Here is a 21,818-nt window from a genome sequence, read left to right as displayed (position 1 = left end):
AAAATCGGTTTTGAATACCTTGAGGTGTGTAGTTTCTACAATTGGGTCATTTATGGGGGTATCCACTATGTAGGCCCCACAAAGTGACTTCATACCTGAACTGATCCTTAAAAAGTGGGTTTTGGCAATTTTCTTAAAAATTTGAAGAATTGCTTCTAAACTTCTAAGCCTTCTAACGTCCTAAAAAAATAAAATGACATTTCCAAAATGATGCCAACATAAAGTAGACATATGGGGAATGTTAAATAATAAATATTTTATGAGGTATCACTTTCTGTTTTAAAAGCAGAGAAATTGAAATTTAGAAAATTGCGAATTTTTCAAATTTTTGGGTAAATTTGGGATTTCTTCATAAATAAAGGTGAAATATTTTGACTCAAATTTATGACTATCATGAAGTACAATGTGTCACGAGAAAACAATCTCTGAATGACTTGGATAAATAAAGGCGTTCCAAAGTTATTACCACATAAAGTGAGATATGTCAGTTTTGCTAAATTTAGCCTGGTCAGGAAGGGGGCAAATGGCCCAGATGGGAAGTGGTTAAAGGTTTTTCCAGGATTTTAATACTGATGTCCTATCCTCAGGATAGGTCACCAGTATCTGTTCCCCTGCCGATCAGCTCTATGAGGAGAGAGCAGCACTCCTGTGAGCGCCGCTGCCTTCCCGCAGCTTACCAAGCACAGTGCCATACATTGGTACAAAAAGGTTTCTCTGTGTCTGCTGAAGTTAGCAGTATACAATTCTTATGTGGTATACAAAGAATCTGGAAATCTGTTTTCTTTTCTCAATTTTAAAGAGCAAGTTATAATATCACTACTGTACCCAACAGTACCCAACAGAGGGGGGGGGGGGGTTATTATATAGAGGGTGCTTTTTATGTTTTGGCAGTTGACAAGTTTAGAAATTCGGAAAAACGGAAGCCGCCCGTGTGCCTTCCGCAATTTGCAGAACGGAACGGACGGCCCATTGTAGACATGCCTATTCGTGTCCGCAAAATGGACAAGAATAGGACATGCTATATTTTTTTTGCGGGGCCACGGAATGGTGCAACGGATGCGGACAGCACACGGAGTGCTGTCCGCATCTTTTGCAGCCCCATTGAAGTGAATGGGTCTGCATCCGAGCCGCCAGAATGGCGGCTCGGATGCGGACCCAAACAACGGTCGTGTGCATGAGGCCTTAAAGGGGTTATCCAATCTCTATAATGACCCCCAGAATCTGTGGGCCCCTTGTATGGATTATACTTACCGGCTCCCCGACACTTGCGTAGCTCTGGATCCCTAGATGGCTGGGATAGAAGGGGTGCAGCTAATAGCAGGCAGTGACGGTGACCAGCCACCCAGGGCCGGATTAACGTAGGGGCTGATGGAGCTGCAGCTCCAGGCCCCTACCATAAAATAGGCCCATCTGCCAGCCAAAAGTCCTCTGTTGTACACAGCGCAGCGTCACATATCACACAGACAATGCAGAGACGCTCACCTCACGCTGGCAGCAGGGAGCCTGAGGGAGGGACTGGGGAGGAGCGTAATATGATTCTAGAGTGGAAGCTGCTTCTGCCAGCCCCTCCCCTCCCCGCCCACCAACCAATCAGAGCTGAGGCAAGGCAAGCACTAGCAGCTCTGAGTCATCTGAGTAGTACAGGGAGTCTTCATAGGTCCTGTAAGGGAACTGCACAGTGTAAAGTGTAGTTCCCAGGTTAGAACAGTGCATCTTCCAGGACCTGTGCTGACATCATCTTCAGCATCACAGGTCCTGCAGAATCTAGCAAAGGAACTGCACCAAAAATGGTGTAGTTCCTAGGTTTGAAAGGTACATCTGCCAGGACCTGTGATGACATCATCACAGGTCCTTCAACCCCTAACAGCAAGTATTAGAAGTTCACAATCAGCTCTGCATTGATCCATACAGACTGGAATAGAGTGGTAAGAGGAGGTCCTCCACTTTTCATCATTTAGCCCCCCCCCTCCATGCCCTGTTTTTACTCATTGCTCACTCATGTATAATATTTCAGACAGGTACAGTGACCACTACCTCATGTACCTGACGCACAATGACCATAATGTATAACTGACCACATATTTCTATAAACACTGCATCTACAGTATTATACCTTGTATGCCTCACATCTATATATATATATATATACACACACACACTGCATATATTAAACAGTATTATAGATGCAATATGTACAGATATATAATATATATTGCAGTGTACTGATATGTGAGGTACAAGGTATAATATATGCAGTGTGTATAGATATATTGTATATACAGCAGTGTACTGATATGTTAGGTACGAGGTATAATAGATGGTGTGTACAGGTATATAGTATATACAGTATTGGATTGATATGTGAGGTACGAGCTGTAATTTATACCTCATATATCAGTACACTGCTGCATATACTATATACCTGAACACACTCCATATATTATACCACGTTCCTCACATATCAGTACACTGCTGTATACACTATACATCTGTATACACTGTATCTATTATGCCTCTTTTGTGTGCCAGGCCTGTTTTGTAATCTCAATCCGGCCCTGATGGCATAAATTATAAAACAGCAGCGGACATAGTTCATGGAACAAAGAGAGAGGCCTGGAATGGGTAGTGGGAGAGGCTATAAAAGGGGAATGGGGGCCCAATTTAGATTCTTGCTATGGGGCCCAGTGATTTCTATGTACGCCTTTGACAGGAGCAGAGACATAAGAGAAGTGACAGATGACACAGAGTTTAGATTACAGGTTGAATTAACCCTTTAGGATCAAATTGGCTTCTCAGGAGATATACACTCACCTAAAGAATTATTAGGAACACCATACTAATACGGTGTTGGACCCCCTTTTGCATTCAGATCTGCCTTAATTCTACGTGGCATTGATTCAACAAGGTGCTGATAGCATTCTTTAGAAATGTTGGCCCATATTGATAGGATAGCATCTTGCAGTTGATGGAGATTTGAGGGACGCACATCCAGGGCACGAAGCTCCCGTTCCACCACATCCCAAAGATGCTCTATTGGGTTGAGATCTGGTGACTGTGGGGGCCATTTTAGTACAGTGAACTCATTGTCATGTTCAAGAAACCAATTTGAAATGATTCGAGCTTTGTGACATGGTGCATTATCCTGCTGGAAGTAGCCATCAGAGGATGGATACATGTTCTCATTCTGTTTACGCCAAATTTGGACTCTACCATTTGAATGTCTCAACAAAAATCGAGACTCATCAGACCAGGCAACATTTTTCCAGTCTTCAACAGTCCAATTTTAGTGAGCTTGTGCAAATTGTAGCCTCTTTTTCCAATTTGTAGTGGAGATGAGTGGTACCCGGTGGGGTCTTCTGCTGTTGTAGCCCATCCGCCTCAAGGTTGTGCGTGTTGTGGCTTCACAAATGCTTTGCTGCATACCTCAGTTGTAACGAGTGGTTATTTCAGTCAATGTTGCTCTTCTATCAGCTTGAATCAGTCGGCCCATTCTCCTCTGACCTCTAGCATCCACAAGGCATTTTTGCCCACAGGACTGCCGCATACTGGATGTTTTTCCCTTTTCACACCATTCTTTGTAAACCCTAGAAATGGTTGTGCGTGAAAATCCCAGTAACTGAGCAGATTGTGAAATACTCAGACCGGCTCGTCTGGCACCAACAACCATGCCACGCTCAAAATTGTTTAAATCACCTTTCTTTCCCATTCTGACATTCAGTTTGGCGTTCAGGAGATTGTCTTGACCAGGACCACCCCCCTAAATGCATTGAAGCAACTGCCATGTGATTGGTTGACTAGATAATTGCATTAATAAGAAATAGAACAGGTGTTCCTAATAATTCTTTAGGTGAGTGTATATGTTAAAGGCATCTCATTCAGTAGCTATATAACTAAGGGTGGGTTCACATCTCCTTTATGGATTCCGTTAAGTGGGGACTGTGGGGACTATTTTATTATCAGCCAGTGACTGTGTTACTGTAATACTGTTATCAATTTAGCACATAGTTTTCCCTGTGCGTGCATTCACATTTCACTTCACTTGGTTCGTTGTACTACTGTCAGTGTCAGACTGTTGTCACTGTGGGTAACAATGCACAGCAGACAACAATTCACACCACAGTGACAGCTCCTGACTCCTGTCCTGAGTCCTCCTGTCCGGCGTCAGCCTCAGCTTCCCTTCACTATCACTATAATCAATCACTCTTCCTGATCCTGACTCACTCATTAGAGAGCTGAAGAGCCGACTGTGTCAGCAGCAGCAAGTGAATCGAATGGATAGCATCTACGCATGCGCACCGGCACCTAGAGTCTTCGGTTCACTTGCGAGTCAGCTCAGCAGTCAGTGACTCAGCAATTGAACCGAAGATCCGATTCATGAATCGGTTCATTTGAATGAGCTGATTCAAATGAACCGATTCATCTGAAAGATCCGAACTTCCTATCACTACTGAGGTCATATCCGGCGGGCCACGGCATTACAGGAACAGCACCAGCTGCTCTGACGTCCTGATGCCGGATATAGGTCACAGGATATCCGGCGGCAGGACGTCAGAGCAGCTGGTGCAGTTCCTGTAATGCCGCGGCCCGCCGGATATGACCTCAGTGCGCCCGCGGTTATCCCTCCTGCACGCTGCGCTGTGTACAACCTACTCAGCAGTTTCGACCAGCACACGGCCCACAGCGCTCAGCCACACCAGCCCGTGAGACAGCAGGAGCTTCTGGAGCAGGGCAGGTATCAGATAAACTCATCCAGTTGGAAGGGAGGGCAATCATAGTGCTGTTATGATTTATGGACACAGCTCTCAGCATGCTTAGCCAGCCTTCTATCTGGCTTTGCATCTTGAGAGTCACAGTCCACAGGCTATTTCTGAGCCTGTGGACTGTGACTCTCAAGAAGCACAGCCAGATAGAAGGCTGGCTAAGCATGCTGAGAGCTGTATCCATAAATCATAACAGCACTATGAAAATTACTGACTGGCTAAGCATGCTGAGAGCTCAGTCTCTATAACATAACACATTAAAGAAATTACTGTTTCTAGCTGCTAGTCCATAGCAGCTAGAAACAGTAATTTCTTTAAAGGGATTCTGTCACCAGGTTTGACCCCTGTCAGCTAAAAATATGCTGATGTTTAGGGCGTCTTCACGATTCCTAATGTGGGCTTATAAATGTCATCTGTGGGCTTATTTAGCTAAAAAAACAGCTATTACTAACCTGTCAGTCAAACAAATAAGGTGCCCAAGGGGATTTTAATGGGTGCAAGATGCCCGCCGCACCCACCGCCGTTCGTGCCCAGTGCCGCCTTTCCGGACTTCTGCGCCGCCTCCTAATCCTCTGTGCCGCCTCTCGCTCTCCCTCACTCCCCCCTCCTTCTGCTGTAAGATCTCGCGCTTGCGCACAGGGCTCTGCCTGATGCGCCCGTGCAGACTTCTCCATTTGGCTTCTTACAGCGAAGTGCTCATGCGCCGGCACTTCGCTCAACCCCTGTATGCGCGAGATCTTACAGCAGGAGGAGGGGGGAGGGAGGGAGAGCGAGAGGCGGCACAGAGGATCAGGAGGCGGCGCAGAAGTCCGGAAAGGCGGCGCTGGGCACGAACGGCGGCGGGTGCGGCCGACACCTTGCATTCATTAACATCCCCTTGGGCACCTTATTTGTTTGACTGACAGGTTAGTAAAAGCTGTTTTTTAGCTAAATAAGCCCACAGATGACATTTATAAGCCCACATTAGGAATCGTGAAGACGCCCTGAACATCAGCATATTTTTAGCTGACAGGGGTCAAACCTGGTGAGAGAATCCCTTTAATGTGTTATGTTATTTAGACACAGCTCTCAGCATGCTTAGCCAGCCTTCTATCTGACTGGCTAAGCATGCTGAGTGCTGTGTCCATAAATCATAACACAGCTCTATGAAAATTACTGTTTCTAGCTGCTGTTGTCCACAGTCCACAGCAGCTAGAAAACAGTAATCTTCATAGTAATGTTAAATGATCACTATAGTGTCAGGAAAACAAAGCGGTTTTCCTGACACTATAGTGCCCTGAGGGTGCCCCACCCTCAGGGTCCCCCTCCCGTGGTCCCCCTCCATGTTGCCAAGATAGACGCCAAATGAAGGGGTAGTTGCAGGAACAAAATACTTTAATGGTATCGATAAAATATATATGTAATTAAGACACTGAGTGCAGTTCCATAAAAAGGCCCAGCAAAATCCTCAGCACCAGGCCCATGATGTTCTTAATCCGGCCCTGCAGCCACCCTACTAGTGCAAGGAATCCAGATGGATGAAGGTGCCGGGGAGCAGGTAAGTATGCTGTAGAGGAGGGGACCCCTTATTCACCCCTGATCACCCCAGATCACCCCATATAGACGCCCTGATCACCCCCCTGTCATTGATAACCCCCTGTCAGGCTGCATTCAGATGTCCGTATGTTTTTTACGGATCCACGGATACATGGATCGGATCCGCAAAACACATACGGACATCTGAATGGAGCCTTATAGGGGGGTGATCAATGACAGGGGGGTGATCACCCCATATAGACTCCCTAATCACCCCCCTGTCATTGATCACCCCCCTGTAAGGCTCCATTCAGACATTTTTTTGGCCCAAGTTAGCGGAATTTTTTTTTTTTTTCTTACAAAGTCTCATATTCCACTAACTTGTGTCAAAAAATAAAATCTCATATGAACTCCCCATACCCCTCACGGAATCCAAATGCGTAAAAAATTTTAGACATTTATATTCCAGACTTCTTCTCACGCTTTAGGGCCCCTAGAATGCCAGGGCAGTATAAATACCCCACATGTGACCTCATTTCGGAAAGAAGACACCCCAAGGTATTCGCTGAGGGGCATATTGAGTCCATGAAAGATTGAAATTTTTGTCCCAAGTTAGTGGAAAGGGAGACTTTGTGAGAAAAAAAAATAAAAAATAAATTTTGTGCCAAAAAAAAAAAAAATTCTATGAACTCGCCATGCCCCTCATTGAATACCTTGGGGTGTCTTCTTTCCAAAATGGGGTCACATGTGGGGTATTTATACTGCCCTGGCATTTTAGGGGCCCTAAAGCGTGAGAAGAAGTCTGGGATCCAAATGTCAAAAAATGCCCTCATAAAAAGAATGTGGGCCCCTTTGCGCATCTAGGCTGCAAAAAAGTGTCACACATCTGGTATCGCCGTACTCAGAAGAAGTTGGGCAATGTGTTTTGGGGTGTCATTTTACATATACCCATGCTGGGTGAGATAAATATCTTGGTCAAATGCCAACTTTGTATAAAAAAATGGGATAAGTTGTCTTTTGCCGAGATATTTCTCTCACCCAGCATGAGTATATGTAAAAAGACACCCCAAAACACATTGCCCAACTCCTGAATACGGCGATACCACATGTGTGACACTTTTTTGCAGCCTAGGTGGGCAAAGGGGCCCACATTCCAAAGAGCACCTTTCGGATTTCACAGGTCATTTACCTACTTACCACACATTAGGGCCCCTAGAATGCCAGGGCAGTAGAACTACCCCACAAGTGACCCCATTTTGGAAAGAAGACACCCCAAGGTATTCCGTGAGGGGCATGGCGAGTTCCTAGAATTTTTTATTTTTTGTCACAAGTTAGCAGAAAATGATGATTTTTTTATTTATTTTTTCTTACAAAGTCTCATATTCCACTAACTTGCGGCAAAAAATAAAAACTTCCATGAACTCACTATGCCCATCACGAAATACCTTGGGGTGTCTTCTTTCCAAAATGGGGTCACTTGTGGGGTAGTTATAATGCCCTGGCATTTTAGGGGCCGAATGCGTGAGAAGTGGTTTGAAATCAAAATCTGTAAAAAATGGCCGGTGAAATCCGAAAGGTGCTCTTTGGAATGTGGGCCCCTTTGCCCTCCTAGGCTGCAAAAAAGTGTCACACATCTGGTATCCCCGTACTCAGGAGAAGTTGGGCAATGTGTTTTTGGGTGTCTTTTTACATATACCCATGCTGGGTGAGAGAAATATCTTGGCAAAAGACAACTTTTCCCATTTTTTTATACAAAGTTGGCATTTGACCAAGATATTTATCTCACCCAGCATGGGTATATGTAAAATGACACCCCAAAACACATTGCCCAACTTCTCCTGAGTACGGCAATACCAGATGTGTGACACTTTTTTGCAGCCTAGGTGGGCAAAGGGGCCCACATTCCAAAGAGCACCTTTCGGATTTCACCGGCCATTTTTTACAGATTTTGATTTCAAACTACTTCTCACGCATTCGGGCCCCTAAAATGCCAGGGCAGTATAACTACCCCACAAGTGACCCCATTTTGAGAAAGAAAACACCCCCAGGTATTTCGTGATGGGCATAGTGAGTTCATGGAAGTTTTTATTTTTTGTCACAAGTTAGTGGAATATGAGACTTTGTAAGAAAAAAAAAAAAATCATCATTTTCCGCTAACTTGTGACAAAAAATAAAAAATTCTAGGAACTCGCCATGCCCCTCACGGAAAACCTTGGGGTGTCTTCTTTCCAAAATGGGGTCATTAGTGGGGTAGTTATACTGCCCTGGCATTCTAGGGGCCCTAATGTGTGGTAAGTAGTTTGAAATCAAAATGTGTAAAAAATGACCGGTGAAATCCTAAAGGTGCTCTTTGGAATGTGGGCCCCTTTGCCCACCTAGGCTGCAAAAAAGTGTCACACATGTGGTATTGCCGTACTCAGGAGAAGTTGGGCAATGTGTTTTGGGGTGTCATTTTACATATACCCATGCTGGGTGAGATAAATATCTTGGTCAAATGCCAACTTTGTATAAAAAAATGGGAAAAGTTGTCTTTTGCCAAGATATTTCTCTCACCCAGCATGGGTATATGTAAAATGACACCCCAAAAAACATTGCCCAACTACTCCTGAGTACAGCAATACCACATGTGTGACACTTTTTTGCAGCCTAGGTGGGCAAACGGGCCCACATTCCAAAGAGCACCTTTCGGATTTCACCGGCCATTTTTTACAGATTTTGATTTCAAACTACTTTGCACGCATTTGGGCCCCTAAAATGCCAGGGCAGTATAACTACCCCACAAGTAACCCCATTTTGGAAAGAAGACACCCCAAGGTATTTCAGGATGGGCATAGTGAGTTCATGGAAGTTTTTATTTTTTGTCACAAGTTAGTGGAATATGAGACTTTGTAAGAAAAAAAAAAATCATCATTTTACGCTAACTTGTGACAAAAAATAAAAAGTTCTAAGAACTCACTATGCCCATCAGCGAATACCTTAGGGTGTCTACTTTCCAAAATGGGGTCATTTGTGGGGTTTTTCTACTGTCTGGGCATTGTAGAACCTCAGGAAACATGACAGGTGCTCAGAAAGTCAGAGCTGCTTCAAAAAGCGGAAATTCACATTTTTGTACCATAGTTTGTAAACGCTATAACTTTTACCCAAACCATTTTTTTTTTTTTACCCAAACATTTTTTTTTTATCAAAGACATGTAGAACAATACATTTAGAGAAAAATTTATATATGGATGTCGGTTTTTTTGCAAAATTTTACAACTGAAAGTGAAAAATGTCAGCAGCAATGAAATACCACCAAATGAAAGCTCTATTAGTGAGAAGAAAAGGAGGTAAAATTCATTTGGGTGGTAAGTTGCATGACCGAGCAATAAACGGTTAAAGTAGTGTAGGTCAGAAGTGTAAAAAGTGGGGGTGTTTAAGCTAGGGGGGCTGAGGTGGTTAACTTCTGCAAAAAAAAACTGTGTGGTAAAAATTCTTACTACATACCTTTATAAATTGCTTGAGGGTGTGGTTTTTAAAATGGGGTCACTTCTTCTGGACTTTTCTCATTTCACCTCAGGGCTAAAACTACAGTACATGCCCAGCATGTTAAAACATTCTATCAAACACATGTGGGGTAAAACATTCACTACCCCCAAAAATACATTTCTTTAGGGGTCACTTCTTGATGTTTTCCAATTTGATTGAACCCCAGGGACTCCATAAATGAAACATACGGCAGATAGACTTTCCATCTAAATCTACCCTAAAAAAGCCAAATACTGTAGTAACTCATCCTAATAAACCACCTAATACACCCTAAAGGACAGAGTGATCACCCCCAAAGGGGCTTCACATGCCAATACTGTGCCTGGTACACGCTAGTACACCCTAATGTGATAGCGGAGCACCAAGATAAAGGAATTTACTAGGAAGAAAAAATTGAATAGAAGCCTCACTGCTCCCCTGGAATATCCATGTCTACTGAATGGGTAATAGACTATAATTGACTCACATCAGCAATACAATGACTTCACAATCCAGACAGCTTGTATACAATCAGATGGAATAAACAGCCCACAACAGTGGTGAGGAAGTCGGAAAAAGGGAATAGATGCAATTTTTCAGGGAAAAACTGCACCAAAATGTGTGACTTTTCTATAGCGTAGAACTGGCGTGTCTCCACACAGAACTTGAAATCAGTGTCAGACTGGGGTTCCTTGTGCCCAGCAGAGGACATTATTCTTGTGGCTGAATTCCCATATTATCAGTAATGTTTAATAGGTTTTGCTTAAAAGAAATAGACCCTAGTGACAAGTGACTGGCTCCAAAGCAGCTCCAAATAGGTTTTTCTCCTGCATCTTAGGGGCCCACTATGATATCTGAGTCTGGACCCACCGGAGATCCTCTGGTACTCTCATGAGCCAGTCTAATGCTGGTTGCATTAAGGGGTTTGTTTCTCACTATGAAAACTACAGTTCATATGCCCTATACGTGACATATAAATGTAAGACACTGATACGTCCAAAAATATAAGTAGTGCTTGTAGATGTTTGAGCCAAAATATATATATTTAGAAATCAACTTCATGTCTTCAGTTCCAGAAATATGCATGTATGGACTGTGTGACAGTGGTGGGTTAGTGTCAGCCGACTGATGTTTCTATTTTCTGGGCAATAATATTACATTATGTATAACATTAATTTTATTGTTTCAAGTCTCAAATTAATTGCAACTTTTCCCTTTTTCTGAGTCCCTCGCTACTTTTTTGGGTGTTAAGGTGATAAGGTGATCAAAAACAGCTATTCAATCAGTTTTTCATTTTTATGGCATGTGGGATAAGCAACATAATCTTTTTTAGTTTCTGATGCAACAATACCAGTTATGTTTACTTTATTATTATATTTTTTCAGGTTTTATTAATAATAAAAAGTCTGGATAAGTGAAGAGGATGATTTTTTTTTTACTTGAAATTTAGATAAAAAAAAAAAAAAAAACTTTTATTTTTAAAAATGTCCTTTTAGGGGACTGTAGTCAGATTGCAATCCACTGTAATATTGCAGTGTAACTGTCAGTTTTTAACCAACACCTTAACACATACTGTATGTAGCAGGCCCTAATAGGTATGTAATAGTTAAGAAGTTGAACCGGCACTCAGAACAGTTGGAGATCACGTGGAATAGTATAAAATGGATTTATTATTGTCATAAAATATATATCTCTACATCAAACATGTATACATTAAATAAAATTCACCAGAAATTATAAAAATATATAAAAGTATATAAAAAAGGGAGTATGGATATATCCAAGACCTGAATTTTGCAATAATATGAAAACGTCGTGGCCAAGGTTCTCTGTATCAAAAAAGCTGTATCCGTTTCCTCCCGGTGGGGATGGTTCTCGTGGATCACAGCTAATGTGATAGAGTGAGATCCCACCTTGGATGACGTATACACCGGTGTATTTTAGGTTGCGATACTCATTATACTAGCAGGTGATATACATAGTATAAATTTAACACGTTCAAATCCCGTGCGGCGTACTGTTTCTTCAAAATAGTTAAATTCATACGGTGCATCAGGTAATGGATCACTGTGTATAAGTATAACTCCATATTAAACAATGTTCAAACAATACTTCTGTTTCGACTCTCTCAGGAATCGGGGCACACCATACATATGGTTCAAAAAGTATGGTCAGTGTGGTCAACCCACATGTGCAGAACTTTTGTTCTTTTATATCGGAGATATGTTCTCTATGTAGTCCCAATTCAGTCTGTCCGTATATGGAACATAAATTGTTTCGGATTGTGTTTTACTCTGTACTCACGGTATACCTCACTGGTCCACCTTAATCAGTGTGCGGAGATTCCTACTGTGGCGTCCCACAGCTACACACTCCAGCCGCTCTTCGCTCCGGCGGCGTTGGTTTCGGTTTGCAGCGTCGCCGGGATCTCGTCCCAGTTCTCGTGAGAGTTCGTTCGTGTCTTACTTTCGTGAGTAGAGTAGAAGGATACTGTGCTTCTTTAACAATATACTTTAGTACATGGCCATGTATATTCGAGACTGGTTATCACACAGGTATTCCGTCCAGACGCGTTTCGAGATAACTTATCTCTTCCCCACTGAGGAAGAGATAAGTTATCTCGAAACGCGTCTGGGCAGAATACCTGTGTGATAACCAGTCTCAAATATACACCACTTACATTCAGCAGCCAGGAGGAGAAAAAATGTTTAATAAACTCCTCCCTCATCACTATTTCAAGGGATAGCACTTTTCATTTTAACCTTTTTATGATTTATATAATTGAAGAACATTTTAGGGTTATTTTTTCTTTCTTTAGCAATGAGTCTGTCTTCCGGTTTGCTGCCTTTATCTCTTTTTTACATGTTCTGTTGCTTCTCCTCCACACAGCTTCACACAGCACAATTCGCTGCCCACAAACGATGATCGAGGTGTCCGAACCAAAGATCATTTCTTCTGATGAATGAGCGTTTCGCTTATACATCTGATGATCTGCTGCACCTTTACATAGGTAGATTATGGGGAATGAACATTCATAAGAATGTTCATTCCGCATAATCTGCCTGACAATTGGCCAGTGTAAATGAAGCATTATTGTTGAGGACATGGTCCCAGTTAATGAGGTTAAGAGTTTCTCTAAAGATGAATTTTCACGCTCCAATGAGCAGCAGATTGTCAGGAAGGAAGCGCTCCTTCCCAACAGTCAGCTGCTCGCTAAGTGGAGGTGAAGAGATGCATTTACATGCAGCAATCACCTCCACAGGAAGAGGACGAGCGGTCGTTGTTGTGATCACTAGTCCTCATACAGCTGTATTGTTTCTAGGCAGCAGAGTACTGTTTGGACAGCATGTTTCGCTTGTTCATCAGGTGATCGGCAGCACCTTTACATGGCAGATGGTCAGCAATGAGCGTTCACAGGAACGTTCATTCACGATAATTTGCCATCTAAATCAACCTTACAGGGGTTGTCCAGGTTCAGAGCTGATTTCAGACATATCCCCATTTTCACCCCTCTGGCCCCTCTGACATGAGCATTGGAGCATTTTATGCCCAGTTCATGCTTGTTTATATTTTCTCACTTCTAGGCGGAAGCTTCAACCTAGCAGTATTGTCAATGATGTCACCCAGCACTGATGGGCGGCCTTTAGTGATGCCCTAGGCTAGGGCAACGCTAAAGCCCACGCATTGGTGCAGGTGATGTCACCAGATATCCAGAAAAAACAATTCATCTCAGGGCATAGGAGAGCATTGGACTACGAAATGCTCCAAGGCTTATATCAGGGGGGCTGCCTGGGTGAAAATCGGGAAATTAAAGCTGCTCAATTTTCGCCTTAAAACACTCTGTTATATGACATGTTTTAGTTTTAATTACTACAAGAAAATTAAGACTAGCACATTCATATACACAGTCATGGGCCCGACACACGTTTGATCAAAAATGTGCGCAAAGAGCTTCTTTTTTTCCATTTATAGTAGGCATAATACCACTTTAATTTAGAATGATCCCCATTTCTCAGCTCTATTGTTTGTATGTGAAATGTTGTGCAGCCATTTTTTTTTATCAACCATGTATTATTTTCAGTCGCTAAATCCCAGGTGTCTCCCAACTGGAACCTTTGTTATTTTGTCAGGTCTGTTGGTTAATATTAAATCCAGTTAAGTTTCCCAATTTATATCTGGCTAGATGAAGTCTTCCATAATAACAACCTCATTTTAATTTGCAGGCTAATCTTTTTCCCTTAGGGCTCATGCACAAGACTTTTTTATTTCTGCATCTAATGTACATTTTTTGCGGGTTGGTTGCAGATTCATTCACTTCAATGTGGCCGTAAAAAATTCAGACAGCAGACTGTGTGTGGCCGCATTTGTATGCCCATTCCATAGCCCCACAAAAAATAGAACATGTCCTGTGGAGTCCATTATATTTGGTGGCTATTTGTATTTTATTGTTGTTTTTACTCCATAGATTTCTAATGAACCAGAGTTTTGTAAAATAAATTTGTAACCAGTTAATGCTGTTCTCAGACAAGGCAACATAAAACTGGTGTCAGATTCCCTTTGAATAGAAAAATTATGTGGACAGAAAAAAAAAACGTGGGGGGTTGAGTCCGCACAACCCGCATGTAGGTGCATATCACTATGGCGAAATACATATACAAATGGAAAATGCAAATGTGATCGCACACTACATCCAGCATTCTGCCCTGCCTCCATGCTGGATGAGACATTGGTGTACATTTTGGCCAAAGCGTAATAAGCCACTCACCGCGTCAAGGTCGTCTCATTGGAGTGGTCCCTAACACTTGTTCCTACCTGTTTATGGGCCATGACAGCCACATAAAGTCCAGGGAATGCAGGTCAGCATGCAAGCCAAGCACACTATGCTTTTAACCCCGTCCGGTGCCATTACAGCTTTCATCAGATCCAGGGATGCAAGTACCAACATGCATGCTGAGCCCACCATATACTTCTCCTGGAGCCAGATGGCTAATGGTAGGTTCTATATAAGCAGACTAAGTTTTATACTGACTTTAAAACCAGCCTCCAGGACAGATTGACTGGTCAGGTGTGCATGACTCAAAGGAGATCGCCACGCCTCCAATATAAGCTACAAAGAAAAAATGTGGGGGGTTGAGTCCGCACAACCCGCATGTAGGTGCATATCACTATGGCGAAATACATATACAAACGGAAAATGCAAATGTGATCGCACACTACATTCAGCATTCTGCCCTGCCTCCATGCTGGATGAGACATTGGTGTACATTTTGGCCAAAGCGTAATAAGCCACTCACCGCGTCAAGGTCGTCTCATTGGAGTGGTCCCTAACACTTGTTCCTACCTGTTTATGGGCCATGACAGCCACATAAAGTCCAGGGAATTAAAAATACATTTCTAATAAGAACCTGATGTATTTCCTTTACACTTATTTAAGCTATTGCTTTTATTGTTGTAATTTAATTACTTCTATTAATAATATTCTTATTACCAAAAATAATAATGTTGTTGCTGTCTTCTAAAACATCAAGAATTTACCTTTTTTTATTATTTAATTGCAGTATCAGAACTTATTAACCTAGTAATATGGGCAGCTCTCGGCATAGCCATGATTGTTATAGGTAACGCATACATTTTTTTATTTGAAAGTGTATTATTCTTTGTAGTTATTATAAAATATGCTATATTTAATCCTAAATGTTTATGGTTTTGTTTTTACAGGATCCATTCATATTCACGACTGTGCAATAGAGCCAAATATTCCAATTTACCTAGTAGTGGCTGGTGCAGTTAGTTTACTTTTAGTTGTGTTATGGCCTCTGATGCTATGTGCTCCCAGAGTAGCATATACCATAGATGGAGTACTAGGCCTCTTTACACTGGCCTGGTTCATTGCAGGTAAATATAATAAAGATTATTTTCATTTGTCATTATATAGCTGAACATACATTACACAGTGCTGAGACACTGACAACACTGATTGGACAGCTTCAGACTGTGCAGGGACACCCCCCTTCCCCCCAAACTGGTATCACCCAGTTGTCGATTTTTCCATAAACTTCTAATAGGAATAATAGAGAAACCCAATATGCAAAGTCAATATTGCCAGTGATGCCACTACAGAAGGCACACATATTACTGTTATACCATTATCACTACTGTTATCACTAAAGCCAGCCCCCTAAGGGTCTGCACACTGACTATAAAATTAATGGCTCCTGACGGACCACACTGACTGTAATGGTACCTGGTTTCTATTACAAAACCAGCCATTGTTCTAGACAAGAATATGCGCTGCTGCTCCACCTCAGGATGTGCTACAGAGCAATAGGGGAGCAGAATCTTCTCTGAGTGCTGTGTATGGGAAACCTCATACCTCCTAACCTCTACCCACTAGCTCACAGAAAGCTGACAATAAGAGACAGAAAGCCTAGAAATTGTAAAACTGCTGAAAAATACAGGTTACCCATTGGATAATGGACAGATAAAGTACAGATGTACACATATAACAGCTTACTGTGAAAAGTTACTTTAAACAAGTCCGTAAAGATAAATAGTCATTAGCTTATATTCTGTATAGCCCATTTCACAGGTTATGGGCTCATGCACACGAACGTATTTTCTTTCCATGTCCGTTCCATTTTTTTTGCGGACTGTATGCAGAACCATTCATTTCAATGGGTCCACAAAAAAAAGGAAGTTACTCCATGTGCATTCTGTTTCCGTATGTCTGTATTTCTGTTCTGCAAAAAAATAGAACATGTCCTATTATTGTCCGCATTACGGACAAGGATAGTACTGTTATATTAGGGGCCAGCTGTTCCAGTCCGCAAATTACAGAATGCTCACGGTCGTCATCCATATTTTTTGCGGATCCGTTATTTGCAGACCGCAAAATACATACAGTCATGTGCATGAGCCCTTAGGAAGAATGTCTGAGCCGATTGGAAGAAGCTTTTGGGAGTGGAGCAATCAATAAAGTCTGCGGAGCCACATAACAAAGATACAGTAAAATAAAATATTATCTTTAGATTTTGGCATACTTTAGAAGCTGACCTTCATCTGAAACAAAATCTTACTTTAAAACCCAATATGATCTTCCATAGAGCCTTGAACTTGAAATCAGTAGTACAATAATTAAAAAAATTTGGATGTAAATCTGGCCTACATATGTGTGCAGCACAAAGAAAACTCTCTAGAGTAGACTAAACAAAAATCTCTCTCATAGAAAAAGATTTATCATCTCCCTTTCGCCAGAAAACTGGTTACGTCACAAGCTGTGTGTGCAACTTTTTAAAGGTGACCTTTTGAAAAAAGTTGCCAGTGCCTCCCTCGCCACTTTTTCAAAAGTGTGTGTGGCAAGGGCGAGAAAGGAGTGTGGCCAACCACCATGACAAATCTATCTTCGTTTACACCAGTTTTCTGGCTTAGATAAAGCCAGAAATCAACGGCAGCTTAGGTGCATGGCTGCCGGAGGATGCACCTAATTTACGATGAGGCATGCACCTCATCATAAGTTAAGTGTATCTGCCGTAAAAAACACAGGTTTGAAAAATCTCTCCCCATAGTGTTTCAAAACACTTGGCTGTCAATTTGTCAAATATCACCATTAGCCCCCAATGAGAAAACACCAGAGATAAGAAATATTCGGAAACTGAAAACAAGAGAGTCCTTCTGGATTTTTAGGTATCAGTGTCTTTCAAAAAGTTCTAACCCCTTAAAGTAGCATTCTGGTTATTAGTGTTACAAGTTATTCCCTAGTCACAGGATAGGTGGTAACTATTGGATTGGTGTGGGTCCTATCTCTGGAACTTCCACTGAGCACTTGACAATTTCCGTAACTCCCATAGAAATTAATAGTGGCAGTGCCTGACCTGCAGTGCCATTCATTTAGAGGGACTCGAAAGTACAGGTTCCCCTTTCTCTTGATCGGTGGCAGTCCAAAGAATAGGACCCCCACTGATCTAATAGTTATCCTCTATCCTGTGGATAGGGGGTAACTTGTAACGACCAGAATGCCATTATAACTCCTTCCGGACCTCTCAATCAGTAACATCAAATAGCCAAATTACATCACCTGGACTTCTCCCAGATGAGATACATGACATTCTCACATGTCCTTTCCCCTATCAATTCAGTGTCCTCCATTCCTTTTGTTAACCAAAGGTCCACCCTTATGGGAGGAGTGTTGTCATGTGCCACTTTATTCCTACTCTCCATGGACATATGCACTGACAAACATTATTGGCTACTGACCCAGCACTAGACCATCAATGGCCATTTTCCCTTTTATAATTAAACATAATCAGCCAAAATTATAGAACATGAAACCTTAATGGTCACTTATGACCAATATCCACAGGTCATTCAAAGAAACCATCTGCTGGGAAAAAAAACTGTCAAACATACCCTATACTCCTTACAAGATAAATAAAATATATACGCAGCTACATTGTTACAGTATATTTTGGCAGATCTTAGCTTTGAATGTAGGAACAATAACCAACAAAGAAAATATTTCAAAGTCCATTCTAGTTTTCCTGAGTGTTGGCCCTCCAGATCTTTCTGTTTACCTGTGAGCAATCTTGTCAATTTGCCTAATGGCATTTCATGTGGGCTGCATCTGAAATGGTTGATATGTAACATCAGGCTGACAGGAGCACAGAGTTGCTGTGTAGTTTTAAGTGGGAGACACGACAGAAAAATAAAATTTGTAGCCCTTCAAAACCAGGTGACCAGGTGGGATCTGTGCGCCCAAGCAATAGAACGGTGAAGAGTTGAAATGTAGTTGGTGTGTCCTGTAAGGGGATTGCCCATTGGATGTAATTGATAGTAGCATATGAGGGAAAGGACCCTTGAGACTTGGGAAACTGTTGGAAAACCAGTGAGAACAGGGCGAGAAGAAGTAAGAGACCAAGGTGTGATGTGAGGTGTGGTTAGGGCGAAGAAAGACTGTGTTGTGTGTGTGGGCATGAAAAAGACTGTGTGGTAAGTTCTACAACTATTCATTTTATTGTTTGCTTTCTGTGTTTAAGAAACTACACCACCTTGTTTATTGTAACCTATATGAACTGTCTTTTCAAGTGACAGAAACCAACAAGCGTGTGTGCCATTGTATTTGCAATTGAGTTTAGTAAAGTTTAACTGCTGTATCTTAAGCTGCCTGAAACTTACAAAGTCTTTTTCTCCCACTTTACATTCATCTTCGAAAACATAAAAAGTTTCCTTGGTTGACAGAAGTTTTTAATTTTTTTAATTTTTTTAATTTTAGGAAGTGTTTGGGTATTTAGAATCTACCAGACTGACCCCAGAGACTGTAATGATACTTTATACAAATTTGCATTTGGTATCTTGATTTTTAAATATGCATATGCAGCCCTTTTTGTAGCAGGATACATCATCATGTGTTTATGCTGTTCTTGCTGGTAAGTACACATATTTTTATAAATGACTCCCTTTGAAACATGTATGCATGAAGATCCACAGTCATATACTCACATGTTCTCTCTCTTCTATTCATTTAATTTAGCACAATTTACTATTCTGGTGCAAATTGTACCAGAAAAACTAGCACATGTGCCCTATACCAGATTTGTTCGACATTGTAGACACTCTTATCGTGTCTAGAAAAGGGTACATGGTTAAATGAAGTCTTACAATGCACCATGTTTCCTAATGATTTGTGCACAATATTGACACAAAATACTGGTCTAAAGTAAGTCAGCCAAGAGAAGGCATAACTTAGAGAAAAATGCTCTTATATGTCTATGAAGATTGAGTTTGATTGCCTTCGATCCGAATTTCTGGAAAAACTCGATTCGCCCCAAAGCCGGATTTCCTAGCGCTTCGTGTTAATGGATCAATTTTCCCTGAAATGGTGGTAAAACAAAAATACTTACTCACCTCATCCATTTGTGAGTGAAAAGGCCATCTCGATTGCAGTAATCGTGTGAAATCACACACAGGGTGATGTATGACGTCCCCTTACCAGGGCACTGGCCAGCACAGTGACATTATCAATGAGTATGACAATAAATTATGTAGAGCAGCACAACAGTAGCTTTGCATGGAATTCTAGGAATGCATCAGCCAATCCAAGGCCCCAGATCTATAGGCGTCAATGCGACAATATTCAAAATGAAGGTAATGGCAGCATCTCCAATCCAACAAGGTTTATTCACAAATGGTGCATGAGACAGTACAAAAGGTCCAAAAACAGCAATGTTTCGGCTACATAAAGGCTACTATGTAGCCGAAACGTTGCTGTTTTTGGACCTTTTGTACTGTCTCATGCACCACTTGTGAATAAACTTTGTTGGATTGGAGATGCTGCCATCATCTTCATTTTAAATATTATCAGTGAGTATGTCACCACACCCGGCCAGCGTGATGACATGATGACATCATTGCGCAAGATTTTGCACTGTGTCTTCAATCAAGATGGCCGCGATGGCCTCTAGGGGAGCAAATGGATAAGGTGAGTATTTATTTACCGTATTTTTCGCCCTATAAGACGCACCGGCCCATAAGATGCACCTAGGTTTTAGAGGAGGACAATAAGATTTTTTTTTTTTCATTAGACCTCTGGTCAGACCACCAATCAGACCCCCAATGTTAATCAGACCTGAGCTGACAGCCCAAATAAAACCCCTAATGTTAATAAGACCTCAGATCAGACTCCCAATGTGAATGACCCCCAATCAGACCTCAGATGAGAGCCCCATGCCTCATATCAGCCCCCCATATGCCTCTTACCAGCCCCCAGCAGCCTCTCTTCAGCCCCCATTACCTCTCATTAGCCCCCAGTATCCTCATATCAGTCCCAATTTCCTGTCACCAGCCCCAGCAGCTTTATATTAGCCTCCATTGCCTGTCACCATGCCCCCAGCAGCGTTATATTAGCCACCAATGCCTGTCATTATGCCCCCAGCAATGTTTTATTAGCCCCCAGCATCAGTATCCTTAAATTAGCCCCTATCAGCCTCATATGTAATAAAATAAAAAAGCACTTACCTTTCCCGCTCCGGACGCCACCCGCCCCTCTCCTCCAACGGATTCCTCTTCCTTGTGCTGCTGGCTGTGCTATGAACTGGCATGCACAGCGGGAGGTCACAGTGCCCCCTCACGCTGTGTGCAGCCCTGCACAGCCGAGAGCTGAGGACCAGGAAGCGATGAGTACAAAGCCTTCACTGCTTCCTTGGTCCTCCGGTACTAATAATGGAAGCGCTCATTAGTATTTACCCCACTAATGAGACACAGGGGCATAAGACACAGGGGCATTTCCCTCCGACTTTTTTTTGGGGGAAAATGCGTCTTATGGGGCAAAAAATACAGTATTTATTTTTACCCTGATCAACCCCTAAAAAGGTCTAAATTATAGCCTCAGGGATCAGCAATGAACACGGCATCTAAGGGGTTCAATGACCGGGAATGGCGTAATCGCCGCTCCTTTTATTGCACTCGCTACATGCGAAGTAATGCGCTTCGTGACAAAGTAATTTATCACAAATCAAATTTTTTGTGAAATTCAGCAAAGCAGCCAAATCAAATTTTTTATAACTTGGCTCATCTCTAATGATGACGCACAATATCTATTACACTTTGTGTACTGTTGTGATAAATGGGCTGCATCTTCTGTTTGTCTCTTTTAGATTTATGCTGTCTTTATTTAGGCAATAATAATAGATCTGCCAATTTGTTTGATCTCATACTCCATGTTTGCTTATGTTCTATATATCTGTTGAAATCAAGTGGTTGTTTAAGATAGAAGGAGATATGAAAATAATAAAACTGGATAAAGTCGAGCCTGCTCCATACACGGCGGGTGACGGCTGTATCACAACAGGCACCCAGCCGCAATGACAGGGACTGATGATCACGCTGAACCCCATCATTTAACCCCTTAAGGACCTAGGACGTACCGGTACGCCCTATTTCCCGAGTCCTTAAGGACCTAGGACGTACCGGTACGCCCTATTTCCCGAGTCCTTAAGGACCGAGGACGTACCGGTACGTCCTGACTTAAAATCTGTATTCCGGCGC

General features: G+C 42.1%; 1 protein-coding gene across 1 annotated transcript in view; it reads left to right on the top strand.

The window, feature by feature from the left end:
• Positions 1-21,455, top strand: part of LOC120980066 (transmembrane protein 272-like) — a 30,195-nt gene extending 8,740 nt beyond the window's left edge. Inside the window, exons 2-5 of the mRNA XM_040408935.1 lie at positions 15,338-15,397; positions 15,498-15,674; positions 19,048-19,201; positions 21,449-21,455. Coding sequence (XP_040264869.1) covers positions 15,338-15,397; positions 15,498-15,674; positions 19,048-19,201; positions 21,449-21,455 — 398 coding nt within the window. The remainder of the gene's footprint in view (positions 1-15,337; positions 15,398-15,497; positions 15,675-19,047; positions 19,202-21,448) is intronic.
• The last annotated feature ends 363 nt before the right edge of the window (positions 21,456-21,818 follow it).

The sequence above is a fragment of the Bufo bufo genome, chromosome 10 (assembly GCF_905171765.1).
Source record: "Bufo bufo chromosome 10, aBufBuf1.1, whole genome shotgun sequence".
NCBI lineage: Eukaryota > Metazoa > Chordata > Amphibia > Anura > Bufonidae > Bufo > Bufo bufo.
This window is presented reverse-complemented; position numbering and strand designations above follow the sequence as displayed.